This window comes from Podarcis melisellensis (genome assembly GCF_964234715.1).
Source record: "Podarcis melisellensis genome assembly, chromosome: 8".
In the NCBI taxonomy this organism is placed as follows: Eukaryota; Metazoa; Chordata; class Lepidosauria; order Squamata; family Lacertidae; genus Podarcis; species Podarcis melisellensis.
In genome coordinates this window covers 71,592,583-71,611,487 of record NC_138540.1, presented here as the reverse complement: position 1 = coordinate 71,611,487, position 18,905 = coordinate 71,592,583, and the positions used below count along the sequence as shown (strand labels likewise).

General features: G+C 46.2%; 1 protein-coding gene across 8 annotated transcripts; it reads right to left on the bottom strand.

Annotated features, from left to right (window-relative positions):
* Positions 1–947: 947 nt before the first annotated feature.
* On the bottom strand, positions 948–16,129 carry LOC309375250 (kallikrein-15-like). Of its 8 annotated transcripts, XM_081920860.1 has the most exons (7): positions 11,336–11,436; positions 10,399–11,015; positions 9,672–9,751; positions 6,931–7,084; positions 5,331–5,584; positions 3,630–3,766; positions 948–1,196 (listed from the first exon to the last, which is right to left on the bottom strand). In XM_081920860.1, exons 2-7 carry the CDS (start codon positions 10,407–10,409, stop codon positions 1,041–1,043), a joined length of 792 nt encoding a protein of 263 aa, XP_081776986.1. In that variant the 5' UTR covers positions 10,410–11,015; positions 11,336–11,436; the 3' UTR covers positions 948–1,040. The 8 variants fall into 8 exon arrangements, with proteins under 8 accessions (XP_081776986.1, XP_081776991.1, XP_081776984.1 ...); XM_081920865.1 differs by lacking the exons at positions 10,399–11,015; positions 11,336–11,436 and adding an exon at positions 14,293–16,129 and having other exon boundaries at positions 9,668–9,751; XM_081920858.1 differs by lacking the exons at positions 10,399–11,015; positions 11,336–11,436 and adding an exon at positions 13,093–13,416.
* Between the last annotated feature and the right edge of the window lie 2,776 nt (positions 16,130–18,905).

The following is an 18,905-nucleotide window of genomic DNA, read 5'->3' as shown; positions in this document are numbered from 1 at the left end:
TAGAGTTGCAAATTTTCTATGACAGGAATAAACCGTGCACTGAAAGTCATGAAGGGGGCAAAGAATGCCATTAAAATAAAATTTAAAAAAAATTGAACAAATGGCAGGTGAAAGGTACCCGTGAAGATATCGCTTAACAAATGTTCTACCTCCCCAGACAAAGGTTTTCATTTTTTCCCCAAAGGATTCCTTCTCCAAACAGTACAGGAGGTGCTAGGAAAGATTTTAGTCTGAAACCCAAGACGACCGCTGCCAGTCAGTGTAGAGTGTATGGATCTAGGTGAGCCAATGGTCTGATTCTGCGTAAGGCAGCTTCCTATGTTCCTAAGATACATTGTGTAAAACTCGTGTCAGGCTCCGCTTGGAAGAAGAAGAAGAAGAAGAAGAAGAAGAAGAAGAAGAAGAAGAAGAAGAAGAAGAAGAAGAAGAAGAAGAAAAGAAGAAGAAGAAGAAGAAGAAGAAGAAGAAGAAGAAGAAGAAGAAGAAGAAGAAGAAGAAGAGGAGGAGGAGATGGAGGAGGAGGAGGAGGAGGAGGAGTAGTTTGGATTTGATATCCCGCCTTTCACTCCCTTTAAGGAGTCTCAAAGTGGCTAACATTCTCCTTTCCCTTCCTCCCCCACAACAAACACTCTGTGAGGTGAGTGGGGCTGAGAGACTTCAGAGAAGTGTGACTGGCCCAAGGTCACCCAGCAGCTGCATGTGGAGGAGCGGGGAAGCGAACCTGGTTCTCCAGATTACGAGACTACCACTCTTAACCACTACACCACACTGGTTCTCTTAACCACTACACCACACTGGAAGCTATTGGTGCTTCTCCTTTGGGAGCAGACCGAAAAAGTTTGTGAGTGAGAGATAACAGAATCGTAGAATTGTCCAACCCTCTGCAATGCAGATAGCGCTACAATCCAAATAAGGGAAGGCAAGAAGCAGGCCTGAGTGAAAAAGAATGGAGGGCAGGAAGGAAACATGGGTTCCTCGTGGTTTATTCTGGGATCTCAGCAAAATGAGGAGGGGGGAGGGTCTGATTTCCCCACAACAAGTCAGTCGTCATCACACATGGTCTCAATGATCCAGTCTCTGTATCTGGAAATGTCCATGTAGACCCCGGGTTTGGTGCTGGAGCTGCAGGGCACGTCACCCCAAGACACCAGACCCTGGAGCTTCCCGTTGCAGACAAGGGGTCCCCCGGAGTCACCCTGTATTGACAACCAAGAGAGACATCTCTTTAACCCAGGAAGGGTTGTTCTGATTATTACTAGATCCCCTCCTTCCTAGGGCTGCCATATGTCTGGACGTTACCAGAATTGCAAAGGCGGAATTGACATCTGGGGGGGTGGGGCGGGATTTCTGAAAGGTGGCAATTTATCCTGGATCTTAGACAAGTCAATTGAAAAAATCATGGGTTTGGGGGGGTGTCTTGGTTGCTACTTTTTGAAATATGGCAACCCTACTCTTTCCTCCCAAAGGAGCCCAGGGTATTAAACACACAAGTGATAAAACATCTAAAAATACGCCAATACTGTACTGTACGACCTGTAATCATATACAAATACAGTATATTGCCTTATCCCAGCGTTCTTCAACCTTAGGTTCCCAGGTGTTACTGGACTACAAATCCCATCAACCCCAGCCATCTTAATCAATAATGATGGATTGGAGTTGTAGTCCAACGACATCTTGGGACCCAAGGCTGAAGAATGTCACCCTTTCCTATGCATGTTCACATGGAAGCAGGGGTAACTTGAATATAACAAGGGGAGCAGGAAACTCCTGCCCCACATAATTGAGCACAAGATGCAGCACGCACACACAATTTGAATGGCAACTTGGGGAGGTGGTCCCCTCCAATATTTTATTGGGAGGGGTGAAGGGACCTTGGCCCCGAGGAATTGGCTCGTTTGCATGGAAGGAAGTCTCACTAACTTCAAGGAGATGCAATTCCCAGGTAAGTGCATAGGAACATAGTCCATAGGTCAGGGAAAGTGAGCCTCAGGCCTGGCATCCAAACACAGTCCTCCAGACCTCTCCAGCTGACCCTTCCAGTGTTCAAAAGAACCTGTGGGTGTTTATTTTTTGCCATTAGGAAAATGCCAGTCATCAGGACAGACGAGGGCAGGGCAGCGGGTGGGCGGAAACAGCACCCATTTATGAAATTGCTGGCTGTCAGACGTTACGAGCGGCATTAAACCATTTTGCAAGATAAGCTCAGCACACCAAAATCCACTGGATATATTGGGTCACACTGGCGTGAACCAGTGCTTTAAATGTGTGTGATGGTACTCAGTGGCACAAAATACTGCCACTTCTTTCTCTCTCTCTTATTAATGTTGTTGTTGTTGTTATTTTGCTACCTGTGGCAGCCATTTTGAGTACTAGCTTCTCGGCTTTTTGTTGGGTTTTTTTTCTTTAACCAAAAAAACCCACTGACTTTAGACATTTAAAAAACCCAATAGATGAATCAACCCTTACCTATGCACATAATTAGATTGCATCATTTTTCATAATTGACTGTGGCCACAGATCTTGGGTTTCCACAATATATAGCATGGCTGAAGAACCCAAGGCTCTAAATGTTGTGGGACTCCCAACTACAGCCTTAGCTAGCATAGCCCATGGCCAGGATGATGGAGCTGGAGTCCAGCAACAAGTTCGGTAGCCTCTCTTCTGGGGCAGAGTTTGAACTTTTTGGCACACATTACATAGAACACAGTGACACGAAAGCAAGAAGGGGCACTGAATAGTGAATATTGAAATACACTGATGTACTTTAAATCTAGGTAGAGCTGAAAGGGCAAAAACACAACAATAGCAAAATCTCATCCAAAACCCAGCAAAATCAGATTAGTTGGATGTTAAGACTTGGTTGGACAGTGTTCTTGAAGCCACAAACATGAGTCTGACCAAACTGCGGGAGGCAGTGGAAGATAGGAGTGCCTGGCGTGCTCTGGTCCATGGGGTCACGAAGAGTCGGACACGACTAAACGACTAAACAACAAGAAGACTTTTTAGTTTATCAGCCAACTTAAGTTCCAAAATGGATTGAACTGACCATGGATTGAACTGAATGTTGTTGGGACCATTGCTCTTTCCCGTTAAGGGCACCTAACTAGCCAGAGGCCCTGGGCTCCTTTGGTTGGAAGGGCAGGATAGAAATTTGATAAACAAAACAAACAAATGCAAATACATGTTAACATATGCATTGGCCAAGCCCCCAGCCAATGTGCAATTGGCGTCACACTGTAGGGGGCTATGTGCATACAGGTTTGAGCACATAGGGCTCTTTCCATGGGAACAGGTGTTCACATTCCTATAGAGGGGACCCTTAAATATATACATCCAGCCAGGCACAGGCCCCCTACAGAGTGATCGCAACTGCACGTTGGCCGTGGGGCTTGGCCGATGCATATATTTGCATCTATTTGTTTATCAAATTTCTATCCTGCCCTTCCAACCTAAGGAGCCCAGGGCCTGTGGCTAGTTGGGTGCCTACTGGAGAGCCTCATCGCATGTTCAGTATCCATGGGCATCGAATGTCCGAACAGGGCTTATATCTCAGCCTAATCCACTTTACAGGGATGTGTTATCTGGTTCTGCAAGGCACTTGTGATGTTCCAACAAAAGGTCCTTACTTCACAGGAGTCATTGCCTCCTCCCATCGCAGCAGCACACATCATATCGGAGTTCAGCTTTCCAGGATACAGGGCAGCGCACTCCTCCAAAGACATTATCCTGACATTTGCACAGTAAAGGACCAGAGGAATTCGCTCTAAAGAAAGAAGAAGAATTGTAGAGTTGGAAGGGGCCATAAGTGTCATCTAACCCCCCGCAAAGCAGGAATATTTTACCCAAAACGTGGGGCTCAAAACCATGACCCTGGGCTTAAGAGTCTCATGCTCTGCTGACTGAGCTGTCCCTGGAGGCAAGAACAAGAAGTTGTTTGGGATCTTGAGAAAGATTGGTTTTACTCATAAAGGTAAAGGGACCCCTGACTGCTAAGTCCAGTCGCAGACAACTCTGGGGTTGCGGCGCTCATCTCGCTTTACTGGCCGAGGGACTGGCATACAGTTTCCGGGTCGTGGCCAGCATGACTAAGTCACTTCTGGCGAACCAGAGCAGTGCACGGAAATGCCGTTTACCTTCCCGCCGGCGTGGTACCTATTTATCTACTTGCCCTTTGACATGCTTTCGAATTGCTAGGTTGGCAGGAGCAGGGACCGAGCAACGGGAGCTCACCCCGTCGCAGGGGTTCAAACTGCCAACCTTCTGATCAGCAAGTCCTAGGCTCTGTGGTTTAGACCACAGCGCCACCCGCGTCCCTATGGTTTTACTTATAGTTCATGACATTTACATGCTTCAAGAAGATAGGATGCCAAAAGAAGCGTTCTGTTTCTTCGCTCTTTTTTAAACGTCTTTACCTTTTTTACCTTTATCTAAGGTTGCAAACAAGTTTCCCTAAATCATACATGTTTTTTACACTCACAATTGTAGGCATTTTTATGAACACTTTCTTCTAATATACAAATTGGTGAGGGCTTGGTCATCAAAAATTTTGGTGAAGTGCAAACTTTGAAAGCTAGCCAATTAGGTAAGTTTGCTTTAAAATGTGAACCAAATTTACCGTAATTTCTCTTCTGTCCCGAGCGGGGAGGTGTTCTCATTTTTACTGTTCTCCCATTTACAAATCTCTGTGCAAGTTAAACAAAACAAAACAAATGCATCAAGTAGAAAGGGAGATCTAAGCAAACAACTACAGTAATCTCACTGAATTTGTGGGATTTTTTAGGGGGGGGTTGAGTTTTTAATGCAGGGAAGGAAGACATTAAGAATTTAATTTCCCACCTGCAACCTGATCCCCTGTAGTAGGACTTCACCGTGCTAAAAGCTGTAAAATTGGTTCCCTGGTAGTTTCAGCATACAGTCGTACCTTGGCTCCCGAACACAGCAAACCCAGAAATGAGTGTTCCGGTTTGCGAACGTTCTTTGGAACCCGAAAGTCCAACGGGGCTTCCGCGGCTTCCGATTGGCTGCAGGAGCTTCCTGCAGCCAATCAGAAGCTGTGCTTTGGTTTCTGAATGTTTTGGAAGTTGAACAGACTTCCGGAATGGATTCCGTCCAACTTCCGAGGTATGACTGTATATATATGGAGAGCTACGCCATAAATCAAGATAGCACCGCCCTTACTGGGAGAGCATTGTCCTTTCTACAGCTCCTTCAGATGCCTTCACTATTTTGGATGTTCGTTTCAGAAGCTTTAGTTCTTTTATCTATGGGCATGGTATGGTAGAGGTTGATACTGTCAGGCCTTTCCTGGGACAGAATCATTTACATACCTGGGAAATTGATAGGACCGCCCCATCCTGACACCATGCACATATCCCCAGAGCTTGCCCTCTGGGTAGCCAGACTTATGGGCTGCACATAATGGTTAAGTACAGCTGGGCTCAACAGTTTGACCAGCATGACATCATTATCATAGCACGACTGGTTGTATTTGGGGTGGACGATTGTTTTTGCCACTGCCAAGAACTGTTCTGTGCCCTCCAGGACGTTCAGATCTTCATCTCCAAGCCGGACATGGATGCTTCTGTAAAGGAAAGAACAGATAAATAATGAGTAGGTAAGGCCACTTTTTAAGACAGCATCTTAAAAAGTAGAGACATCACCTTCCCAACAAAGGTCCGTATAGTAAAAGCTATGGCTTTCCCAGTAGTGATGTACGGAAGTGAGAGCTGGACCATAAAGAAGGCTGATCGCCGAAGAATTGATGCTTTTGAATTATGGTGCTGGAGGAGACTCTTGAGAGTCCCATGAACTGCAAGAAGAACAAACCTATCCATTCTGAAGGAAATCAGCCCTGAGTGCTCACTGGAAGGACAGATCGTGAAGCTGAGGCTCCAATACTCTGGCCACCTCATGAAAAGAGAAGACTCCCTGGAAAAGACCCTGATGTTGGGAAAGATGGAGGGCACAAGGAGAAGGGGACAACAGAGGACAGGATGGTTGCATAGTGTTCTCGAAGCTACCAGCATGAGTTTGACCTAACTGCGGGAGGCAGTAGAAGACAGCAGTGCCTGGCGTGCTCTGGTCCATGGGGTCACGAAGAGTCAGACACGACTAAACGACTAAGCAACAACAAGGCCACTTGCACAACAATAACCAAGCCTTATGAGGAGCGGTTGAAGGAGCTAGGTATGTTTAGGTTGGAAAAGAGGAGGCTGAGAGGAGATAAGATAACCATCTTCAAATATTTCAAGGGCTCTCGTGTGAAAAAGGGAACAAGCTTGTTCTCTTCTTCTCTGTAGGGTAGGACCCAAACCAATGGATTCAAGTTACAAGACTAAACATGAGGAAAAAACTTTCCGAGAGTAAGAGCTGTTTGACAATGGAACAGTCTCCCTCAGGAGGCTGTGGACTCTCCTTCATTAAGCAGAGGTTGAAATGCCCAATTCAAAGTGCTGGTTTTGTCCTAGAAAGCCTTAAACAGCTCCGTATCACAAAACCTCAAGGACCCCTCTCCCCATATGCCCCTGGACCCTGCAATAATGATCAGAGGCCCTTCTTCCTTTGCCTTCTCCATGAGAGGAACAGGCCTTTTCTGCAGTGGCTCCCCAATTGTGAAATACTGTCCTGGGAGGCCCGCCTGGCGCCCTTGTTACATATCTTTAGGCACTAGGCAAAACACATTCCTCTTCTCCTTTGGCTAATTAAACAAACTATGGTCTTTTAGACTATGCATGGTTTATTGTTATTGTTTGTTGCTATGGTATGTGTTTTGGTGTTTTTCTATCATAAACTACCCTGTGATCCTCAGTTGAAGGGCGAAGTTTAACAAATAAATACTAGTTCACCACATATTCTATGATACCTGCATTTCCCAGGCTGAGCCAACACACAGAGAGAGGGAGACATGATCCACACAGGTACACCTACCCATGGTTGCAGTGAGCAGCGGTAAGGACCCATCTTTGGTTGAGAAGGGTTGCTCCACAGTAGAAACGGGAGTATTTGTAGATGGCAGCCTGCCAAGGCTGAGAATGTGGTGGACATGGGTAGCCTTTGGGTTTCTTTCTGCCCTGTGCCAGGACTGGAAAAGGAAAAGAAAAGGTCCATTAGCATACTGATGTGTAGATAAATCCCTGCAGATTTCTCCAGAGTTCTTAGAACAGTGTTGGATTAGCCAATAGGCACCAAAAATAATTTATTTTTAAAAAAGTATTTGACACAGATATATATACACACACATATATACATATACATATATATACATATATATACATACACACACACACACACACATATATATATAATATTATTTTTTAAGCATCCAAGTAGCCATCATGCGATAGCTCAGTTGGTAGAGCATGAGGCTCTGATTCTCAAGGTCATAGGTTCAAGTCCCATGTTGGGGAAAAGATTCCTGCATTGCAGGGGGCTGGACTAGATGACCCTCGGGTTCCCTTCCAACTCTATGATTCTAGTCATGATGGCTGGGGAAAACAGAACTTTGTTAGACTGTCTTACATTCCACTACACACTCCTCCCCACATTTTCATTCTCAATTCAAAAAACGGACATTTTTTCATGTGGTTTAGCATTGTTCTCATTTTGAATTACATGGGGGGGGGACACTAATCTTTTCAGTGCTTAGGACCTGCAATGCCCATCACGCTTAACAAACTACAGTTCCCAGTATTAAAGTTTTTAGAGTGCTTTAAATGTGTGCTGTGGGTGTCACCCTAGTCCTGAATGCAACCGGTTTGAAAAAGCTCTCTTTAAAAAACTTGCGGGGGGGGGGGAGAATCCTATTAAAATCTGACGCAGGGTGGCAGAGGATGGGGAGAAGGAACCAAACTAATCTGTGCATCTTGTGCAGCAGAAGTCCCTCTATGGCGGACTAACTGGGGGGAGGAATTTTAATCTGCAATTAAAGATTAAGCGATCGTCACACGAATAAACCTTTGCAGTCCTATCTAATCATCTAAAAACACGCCCAGATGTGTGTTTCTTCGTGTAGACTCCACTGCATCATGTTATTTATCTTGTTCAGAATCAAAACACTTTCAGTTTTTATGGCTTACTTGTGTTGTTGGCGTCTGTGCTTGGGTTTTTTGTTTTGTTTTTGAAAGCATAATGAATTTTATAAAGGCAAAGCACATTTAACAGGATAGCTAGCATCATGGCTAGAACGCACATGTTGGGTGTGTTCCTCAACCCAGCCTCCCCCCAGCATCTCATTACATGGAAAAAGGGAGTCGCTCTCGGGTGTTGGTCTATGAAAGAAGGGGTGGAAGAACGAGGCAGCGTTTTTATGCCAATAAAGATGTGCGGTGGCATGTGACGTTGAAAAGCATGCGCACCATCCAGGTGGCTGCAGAGGTCAGGATGCAGAGACCTCGGCGTATGCAAGTGGACTTCAGGATAAGGGTTGGAGGAACTGCCACCAGCACCTGGACATAGAACCTGGAAGACCAAGACAAACAGGACTCCTTCCACCACTCGGCCATAGAATGGCAAGGGAAGGGCGGCAGCCAGCAGGCTGGGATGGAATGAACCCAAGCACACCCTCCTTAGGTCAGTTCTCCTTGAACTGTTCCAAGCACACTTCTCTTCAGAGAAGGTCCATAGCTCAGTAGTAGAGCATAAAAATAAGAATAATTTATTATTTATAGCCTGCGCATCTGACTGAGTTTCCCCAACCACTCTGGGCGGTTCCCAACTGAATATTAAAAACACAATAAAACATCAAACATTAAAAACTTCCCTAAACAGGGCTGCCTTCAGATGTCTTCTAAAAGTCAGATAGTTGTTGATTTCCTTGACATCTGATGGGAGGGCGTTCCACAGGACAGGTGCCACTACCGAGAAGGCCCTCTGCCTGGTTCCCTGTAACCTCACTTCTCACAGTGAGGGAACCGCCGGAAGGCCCTTGGAGCTGGATCTCGGTGTCTTCTTAAAATGGACACAGGTGGTGCTGTGGGTTAAACCACTGAGCCTCTTGGACTTGCCGATCAGAAGGTCAGCAGTTCAAATCTGTGTGACAGGGTGAGCTCCCATTGCTCTGTCCCAGCTCCCGCCAACCTAGCAGCTCGAAAGCACACCAGTGCAAGTAGATAAATAGGTACCGCTGTGGCGGGAAGGTAAATGGCATTTCTGTGCGCTCTGATTTTTGTCACAGTGTTCTGTTGTGCCAGAAGTGGTTTAGTCCTGCTGGCCACATGACCCAGAAAGCTGTCTGTGGACAAACGCCGGCTCCCTCGGCCTGAAAGCAAGATGAGTGCCGCAACCCCACAGTTGCCTTTGACTGGACTTAACCGTCCAGGGGTCCTTTACCTTTTTGTCTATCAGCCCACCCTGACCTCCTTCCAGTATTCACCAAGCCCATTAATACGACTTGGTGACACAGGTGACACACATGGTAAAACCTGCACAGACACAGATGGGAAGCGCTGTACATCAGCCGTAGAGCCTCTGCTTTGCATGTCGACTGATTGATTCACAGAATCATGGAATTGTAGAGCTGGAAGGGACCCAGCTAATCCATCTCCCTGCAATGCAAAAATGATTGCTAGAAGCTTCTCTCTGCCTGAAACCCTTGAGGATTTCTCCCACTCAGCGTGGACAGCACTGGGCTAAATGGGCAGGCTTTATTCCCTTAACAAACTCTTACCTACTGAAATAATCAGGAGCAGAGTAATGGAATGCAGAGTCAAGGTTGTCATGGTGATGAGCTGTGTATGGCGGAGGCAGCTCCCTTTAAGGAGAAAGAAAGGGGGAGAGAGAGAAAGATAAAAGTTAATAAATTAAATAATCAACTGGAGTTTAACCCAGTGTGGCAGTGATGTATGTTCAACATAGGTTTGAACTCAGACTCTGCTATGTTTGTGCAAAAAGGGACTATCTATGACAACATGCTGCTGCAGGAAAATGCTTCTTCGAAATATATGTTTATGCATTGTCTGACATTTAGCTTACAATTTTTTGGAGGAAAGTATTAAGATGGATAAATACTACTTTGGGGGAGGATTTAAAATTGTCAGATGATATAATATTATCCTAAACCACATACCAACTACAGTACAGTCATACCTCGGGTTGAAGTCACTTCAGGTTAAGCCTTTTCGGGTTGCGCTCTGCGGCAACCCAGAAGTAACAAAGCGCGTTACTTTCAGGTTTTGCCTCTCGCACATGCGCTGACGCTCAAAATGACGTCACATGCATGCGCGGAAGCGGTGAATCGTGACACACACACGTGCGGGTTGCGTTCGCTTCAGGAAGCAAACGGGGCTCCGGAATAGATCTCGTTCGCATCCAGAGGTACCACTGTATATGCGGTTTGACAGACCTTTCTGCCACTGCCAGATAAACTAGCACCTTGCATTTTTTTGTGATGGTATTAACCAAACAGCCATCACCTCTTCTTTTGCTGCCTGTTGCAACCATTTTCTGGTGGCACCCACAGCACTTCAGTTAAGATATAAGTATACCAGCACTTCATTTTTTGCCAAACAAACAAACAAACAACCCACCCAACAACACAAAATACTGAGCTAGCAGCCAGAGATACATAAGTTGGTTGGGTGGTCAAAACTGGCATCAACCTCAGTTGGCAATGCCGGGGATCTTAGATCCCAGCAAGTGAAAAAGACCACCTATTTATCAATCCCTAGACATCCTAATGACATCGAGTGATTGACACCCGACAGAGTTTAAAGGAGACTGCCGCAACTGCTGGTCGCCTGATAGGTGGTTATAACCACCCCTTTAAAGGTGCACTTTCAGCATCAGTCAGAGAGCATATTGAAGGAAGCTTGGCTGTGACTTCTGATCAGCCCCTCAGGTGCCATTAACGGAATGACCGCTAGAGGGGTTCCCTGAGCCTTAACTTGTACAGTTTGAAATTCTACCCGTCAAATTGTTATGAATGCAATCTGTACATAAATTGCTGTGGCTGGTGACGAATGCAAATCTCTGCCTCTGGTGAAAGCTCTGAGATGCACGTTGTAGAAAAGGCCTCTCTTATCTCTCTCTATTCCAGCTTCCCCCTTACCACTACCAGTCTGGTCAAGCAATGCATCCTAGAATGGTGACCAGTATATTACCCAGAAACTCTTCGTAAAGCAGAAGTCACCCCTTTTTCGCAGCTCTCCAAAGGCTGACAGACGTGGTAAAATTGGAGAGCTGAGAATGTGGGTTGAGCAGGTGGTGACAGGGGGTCAGATGCAGAGGAGGCTGGTCCATCAGGATAAGTGGGGCACTGCCGCAACAACTTCTGTCGTCCCTCAGATAGCCCTCACCTGACTTTTTCCTTATTTACAACCAGTCCAGGGGATGGCACCAGGGCCGGCCCACTCATGAGGCAACTGCCTTGGGCGGCAGGATCCTTGAGGGAAGCAGATCTCAATGTGGATCTTTATTTCACTGCTTGTTCCCGATGTACCGTATTTTTCGTCCCATAGGACGCTCCATCCCATAGGACGCACCTACTTTTTTGGGGGGGAAATAAAGGGAAAAAAAATTCCTTTATTTCCCCCCCCCCAAAACCAGGTCGGGGAACAGTGGGATGGCGGTGCTGCGCCTCCTCGCTGTCCCCCGAGTTTGTGGGGCTGGCTGATGTCTGCCCGGCGGGAGGGGCGCTCTGCTTCAGGGCGCCCCGCGCGTCGGGCGGCAGGCTACTGTCCGCAGCATGGGGAGCCCTCTGTTTCAGGGCGCCCCCCGCGCCCCCCGTGCGCAAGGCTTGCCGACACCTGCGCGAAGCACGGGGCGGCCTCCAAAGGGCACCCCGTGCTCCGTGCTGCCAGCTGCCGCCCGCAAGGCTTGTGCTCCCGGGGGGAGATCCCCCGGGTGCGCAAGGCTTGTCAGCACCAGCGCAGAGCACGGGGCAGCCTCCGAAGGGCGCCCCGTGCTCCGTGCTGCCGGCTGCTGCCCGCAAGCCTTGCGCTCCCGGGGAGAGATCCCCCGGGTGCGCAAGGCTTGCCGACACCAGCGCGGAGCACGGGGCGGCCTCCGAAGGGCGCCCCATGCTCCACGCTGCTGGCTGCCACCCGCAAGCCTTCAGCTCCCGGGGGGAGATCCCCCGGGTGCGCAAGGCTTGCCAGCACCAGCGCAGAGCACGGGGCAGCCTCCGCGCTGCAGGCTGCCGCCCGCAAGCCTTGCGCGCCCGGGGGAACTCGACACCTCTCGCTCTCCAGGCTTCAGCGAAAGCCTGCATTCGCCCCATAGGACGCACACACATTTCCCCTTCATTTTTGGAGGGGAAAAAGTGCGTCCTATAGGGTGAAAAATACGGTAGATCTTCACTCACCCCTTCTTCCCTGACAGGAGAGGGACGCCATTTTGTGGTTTGCCTCAGGTGCCCAAACGTCTTGGGCTGGCCCGGGGTGGCACTGGCTGTCAGGGCGGGGGTGCAAAACTAGAATTAGCTGACTCAGCCTGCCATCGGCTTTGGATCGACGGTGCCTTCCTGTCCAGTCTACATGGACACAATTGATAAGATGAGCATTTAAATACAGGTCCTGCTCTGCGGACTTGCTGCAAGCACAGGACACCTTTGGGTAGCTACAATCTGGAGAGGGTGCTTATATGCCTCTATATCTGGGGCCTAAAAGTACTTCCTGTGGCAGCCACATCCCCAGAAGGGCCATTTTGCATTATGCCATGTTCCCACGGCAGCCATTTTGTGACTGGCACCCCAGGGCACTCCTTCCAAATTCCAAACGTGCCCACTGACCCCAAAAATGTTGGTGACCCCTGCAGTGTGTGTTTGCGTGTGTGTGTGTGTGTGTTTGTGTACACACATATATACATACAGAGATGTATTTACCCCATACATACACTTGGCCCTTGGTTCTCCGATAATATACATCCCATCAAAATGCCGGATCCTTTGCTATGCAGAATAACCTAATATATTGAATTGGGATCAGAAGCCAAAGGTGACGTTTATCACTGCCCAGCCTCCCATCCCATTTGGTGGGGCAAGCAAAACTTTCATTTTGCCCCATAATAGGTTGAAAGTGAAATGGGCAGAAGCTACTGTATGCCCATCTCCCCCAATATTTCCTAATCTAGCTATCAGTGGCTTTCTGGGCTCACCAGGCAAAGGCGTTTCCCATCACCTGATGCTGAATGCCAAAAACTGAACCTGGAGCCTTCTGCATAAAAAGCATGGGTGATACCATAGAGAGACATTCTCTTTCCTGTGCTATCGTAGCAAGAGTCGGTCCTCTTCTAGTCAACCCTAAACAAACATTGCCCAAATCACAGTACAGAGGTACCTCGGGTTACATACACTTTATGTTACATATGCTTCAGGTTACAGACTCCGCTAACCCAGAAATAGTACCTCAGGTTAAGAACTTTGATTCAGGATGAGAACAGAAATTGAGATGCAGCAGTGTGGCAGCAGCAGGAGGCCCCATTAGCTAAAGTGGTGTCTCAGGTTAAGAACAGTTTCAGGTTAAGAGCGAACCTCCAGAACAAATTAAGTTCTTAACCAGAGGTACCACTGTAGCCCTGGGTGGCCTAAGACTCTGCTGGATAGAGCCAAAGGCTTATCTAGACCTTAAGCAACTAATGATCTAGCCCATAAGCAAGTAATGCTCTCCCACTATTGTTCCTCAGGGGCTGGTATTCAAAGGCATGTTTAGTAGCCACTAGCTACCTTAGATCCTGTAAATGTGCCCAATCCCCTTTTAAAGCCATCTATGTTGATAGCCATCACCGCAACAAATTTCCTAGTTTTAACATTGCTTTTGGTGAAAAAGCACTCCCATTTCTCTGTTATGGCCATTTCATAAGGGATGGGCCATGTGGCTCAGGGGTAAGTCCAAGCTAGTTTCAGTCCCCAGCATCTCTAGGTAGGGCCAGGTGACACCCCTGTCCAAAACCCTGCAGAGCTGCTGCCAGTCTGTGTAGGCAATACTGAGCTAGATGAACCAATGGTATAGGGCAGTTTTCTAAGTTCCTAAGTCCATTCAGCATGACTAGATGAGCTCAGGTTCTATTATTATGAGAGGGAGAAAAGCACATCCATTTTTTCTGATCTATCTGATCCATCCCTCTGCACCATGAATAACTTGATGAACTTTTTATCATTCCCCCTATCTTGTCTCTCGTGATATCCTCGGTTCCCCCATCTGGAAAAGATGCAAAGTGGACAGCAAGCCAGCTTTCACAAAGCCAGGCTAGGTAACACAATAGTATTATCACCAAATACCAAGACGAGCAACAATGAACCCTTGACGCAAGATGTACACGTGCACAGCAGCAGCACCAGTAGCAAAAGTCTCCTACCTGATCCCAAGAAATAATCCTCTTTTCCTTTGCTGAGGTGGGAAGAGAGAGCCCGGGGTTTCTTGCGGGATCTAGTCTGCTCCAAATGATGCAGAAGTCAAGGCACTGGCGTTCAACAAGCAACTCATTTTTAACCTACTTGGCTGACCTGGCTAACACTGATTTACGGGGCACCTTTTATTTTGCCCTCTCTTAATGAAGGGGTAGCTGAACTAACCCTCTTTAATTAGGCTTGCCATTGTTTGTAAGGACGCTGTGCTTTCCCCCCTTTCTCACCACGTCTTCAGTGAGGTTCTGCTTTGGTTCTCGTTGTCCCCGTTTTGCAATCTGCTGTCCTTTAATTTCTCAAGAAGGGACGAGTCGCTCCATTTTTAATGAGGACGGCAACGGATTGATAATGTGAGCCAGCAATTAACTTCACATCATAGGACCAAGAAACTTGAAGGATCACCAGTCTCCTTATGATCCCAGGCCTACACTGAAAGAGGGCCTTCTCAGTGGTGACACCCCAGTTGCGGAGCAGTCTCCCCAGAGAGATTTGTTGAATATCTAATTCAATGGTTCTCAAGGCGTGTGGCAGGAGAGGGTGGCAAGTGCGGTGGGAAGATTCAAGGACAATCGTTATTCTATTTTGGGAATGATTCATGCTCTTATGTGGCTACATGTTCTATCCTTTCTGGGTGTCCCATGATTATAATATAAAGTAGTCATGTTCTATTAAAAAAAAATATGGTGTGGCACAAGCAAAGTTTTATTCTGAAAGTATGGCTGAGGAAAAAAAGTTTGTGAACCACTGGCCTTGTTTATGACAAAGGCTTTTCTTTTTAAATTTCCAAAGCTTTTTTAGATCCAGTTTTAATCCTGTTGATAGTTCTGTGCTTTTTGCAATTTTGCAACCTTTACTTTACTTTTTCTTCTTATTCTTCTTGTAAACCACCCTTGGAATGCGATTGAAGGATAGTATGAAAATACTTTTTTTTAAAAAAGACTTATTAAAATACACACACCATCCCATGTTGCAAGACTATCTACAAGACAAGCCATTAAGATTTAGGTTAAGAAATAAGGTGTAGCATTCAGGGCTCAATTCTCACTTGAGCAGTGTGTGGGGAAGCCAAGAGCCCTCGTCTCAAGACAATGGGACACCTTTAAGAATACCTTGCCATTTCTAACTGTATTTCCTCAGTAGTTACGGTTAATTGCATCCCAAAAAGGGTTTTCTTCCAAGTGGATTGCGGAATGAGTGCGCATCAATGGCTCATGTACCATCTTCCTAAACTACCATAAGGAGTTTGTTTTACAACCCACCTATTCTTTTGCTCTAAAATGTGCCAAACTGAGCCAGCCGACCAAGAGCTTGATCGTGTAGCATCTTTTATTACTATGAATAGACAAAAAGATGAATAGAATGACAGCTCACTTCTAGTACTGTGTTTAAAATAACTAATAGATCTAATAAGTGGCATCACATTCCTTGACACATTTCTGAATCTGCAAAACACAGCAATGCTGCTACCGTTCTGACTGTACTTATTTGCACACTTGGGCGTAAGGTCCATCATTTAGCAGAAGTCAGAATTTAGCAAATAGCTGTTTGCACCATGCAGAGGGTGCCCTCTAGTGGTGTTTGCTTTTATAGCCTGTAAAGCTATCACTATGTGATTTTCTACGGCAGCTGTTCCCTGTCAGTGTCCGAAGGAAACTGCTCTTACGAATAGTCACTGTGCAACCATCTATATTCATTTGCACTAATGCAAAAAAGTTGCACATGTCGTACATCTTGCATCTGTTGGCTTTTTAGTCACGTGTAGTAGCAAAGACTATAAAATGGAGAGAGGGGCAAGCTTTTGGTGCAGAATTAATTTGTAGTAATCTAAAAGAGTGGATAGTGGGGACGCAGGTGGCGCTGTGGGTTAAAGCCTCAGCGCCTAGGGCTTGCTGATCGAAAGGTTGGCGGTTCGAATCCCTGCGGCGGGGTGCGCTCCTGCTGCTCGGTCCCAGCGCCTGCCAACCTAGCAGTTCGAAAGCACCTCCGGGTGCAAGTAGATAAATAGGGACCGCTTACCAGCGGGAAGGTAAACGGCGTTTCCGTGTGCAGCTCTGGCTCGCCAGAGCAGCGATGTCACGCTGGCCACGTGACCCGGAAGTGTCTCCGGACAGCGCTGGCCCCTGGCCTCTTAAGTGAGATGGGCGCACAACCCCAGAGTCTGTCAAGACTGGCCCGTACGGGCAGGGGTACCTTTACCTTTAAAAGAGTGGATACCAGTGGCCAGTTACACTGTTGCTGTTTTATATATATACCATACTTTTCCGTGTATAAGACTATGTTTTTTCTTTTAAAATCATGCTAAAAAGTGGGGGTCATCTTATACACAGGGTGGACGTTTGATTGGTTCCTGCCATGGCTGCCAGCAACTATTGTGCATGTTATTGGTTGCTGCATCAATGGGTGTTGTTGACTGGCCTACGCTCCAGCAGTTGGGTGGGCAATTGGCAGCTTCTGCCAGCAATGGGACAGACAGGAGGCAGATTTTGCGGCTTGTGTGCGGGTGAGCGATTTTCGGCAACCCCCCAAAAAAACAACTGAGGCAATCCTCCACAAAAAGGCTCAAAAACTCTTCTGTACCATCTCCGCCCATTTTATTAAATTTGAGTCCCCCAAAAGTACAGTATATCTATAAAAACACTACTGGATACAGATGTAAAAGGATATTTCTTCCTCCTGCTGAAAAGCAGGCTCTAACAAACAAAAGTTCCTTCCGCAATAAACCCCTTAATATGCCACAAAAAAACTTTCGGTTGCTTGTTACAAGAATTAGTTACTAGAATTTGTTTTATTTAGATGGCAGCTATTCAATTACCCACTGTACCTGTGAAACCAAGTTGCCAGTTTCGGGCATGCATGAAATGTTTGCCCTAACTTATGGAGCAAGTTGGAACTACTAGGAATCAATGTCTCCCCAAAATTCTGGTTTAATACAGTATGTTATCTTTGCTATCTACTCTCCATTTCAGAATACAGTGGTACCTTGGGTTAAATACGCTTCAGGTTACATACGCTTCAGGTTACAGACTCCGCTAACCCAGAAATATTACCTCGGGTTAAGAACTTTGCTTCAGGATGAGAACAGAAATCGTGCTCTGGTGGCGCGGCAGCAGCGGGAGGCCCCATTAGCTAAAGTGGTGCTTCAGGTTAAGAATAGTTTCAGGTTAAGAACGGACCTCCGGAACAAATTAAGTACTAACCCGAGGTACCACTGTAGTTAGTCACATCTGGTTATGTAAATTATTTTACAACTCCTCAAACTGAACATGGCCACTTTCAGACAATTCTATCTGAAACTTTTGCTCAGATGTGTGGCTCTCTTTGCCTCACCTTTGCTGCAATTCTCTAGTTAACCGTAATTTCTCTATTGAGATTAAACTATGGTTAACTGCTTTGGAACACACCAAGAAATTAAATGTGCTTCAAATTGTGGCTTAACAAGTACGGCTTATTCCAAAACTGGTAACAGTTTCCTTGGCTCGCTTGGGCAAAATGAGAAACTGTGACTGGAGATCATAGGTTCATTGCTCTGGGGAAAGACAGATACATTCAGGTGGAATCTACACATATATAAAAAACGCTGTGAAATTTTTTTACCATTTAAATATATATATATATATATATATATATATATATATATATATATATATATATATATATATATATATATATATATGCAGGTTTTGGTGTCCTCGGGTGTCTTCCCGTGTAAAAGTTGGGGTGTCTAGGCGACGTTTCGACGAGGTCTCACTCGTCATCTTCAGGCTGGTGCTTTCGGCTTCTTGTTACTGGAACAGAGCAGGATCTCAGTGTTTGAGTTCCTATAAATACTGTTGAGGGGGTGTGGTGTATAGCCTCCAATGTTCTGGGCAGAGAGGAAGTTCCCAGGCTAGTGTGCCTTTTCTTCTTTTGTTCCTTAATTACTTGAGGGATATCTTGAGTGATTTCTTGAGTGATATCCTGAGTACCACTTAGGTGGGTCATTAGGTGTGGATTAGTTGTCAAGACACAAAGACTTTAGCAACTAATCCACACCTAATGACCCACCTAAGTGGTACTCAGGATATCACTCAAGAAATCACTCAAGATATCCCTCAAGTAATTAAGGAACAAAAGAAGAAAAGGCACACTAGCCTGGGAACTTCCTCTCTGCCCAGAACATTGGAGGCTATACACCACACCCCCTCAACAGTATTTATAGGAACTCAAACACTGAGATCCTGCTCTGTTCCAGTAACAAGAAGCCGAAAGCACCAGCCTGAAGATGACGAGTGAGACCTCGTCGAAACGTCGCCTAGACACCCCAACTTTTACACGGGAAGACACCCGAGGACACCAAAACCTGCATATATATATATATATATATATAATTTGCTATTAGCTCACTAGCACCATCTAGTGTCACATTTGTATAATGCACTTAAAATGTTATTTTATAGCTGAGTCCTATTTCATATATCGGCTTATTTAGTCAGAATCTGACTGTCTGAAATGGTTCACTACATGCATGAAAGAAAATCTATGTTGCATATTCACACAGCATGCACAGAAAATCCAGAAACTAGGG

Coding starts and splice junctions, on each gene's coding strand:
- LOC309375250 (XM_081920858.1), bottom strand. CDS start 13,178: ATGGTATCACCCATGCTTTTTATGCAGAAGGCTCCAGGTTCAGTTTTT. Junction 7,085..9,671: donor CTCTGCTCCTGATTATTTCA/GTAGGTAAGAGT, acceptor TTCCTTTTCCAG/TCCTGGCACAGGGCAGAAAG. Junction 5,585..6,930: donor GCTGCTCACTGCAACCATGG/GTAGGTGTACCT, acceptor TTTCCTTTACAG/AAGCATCCATGTCCGGCTTG.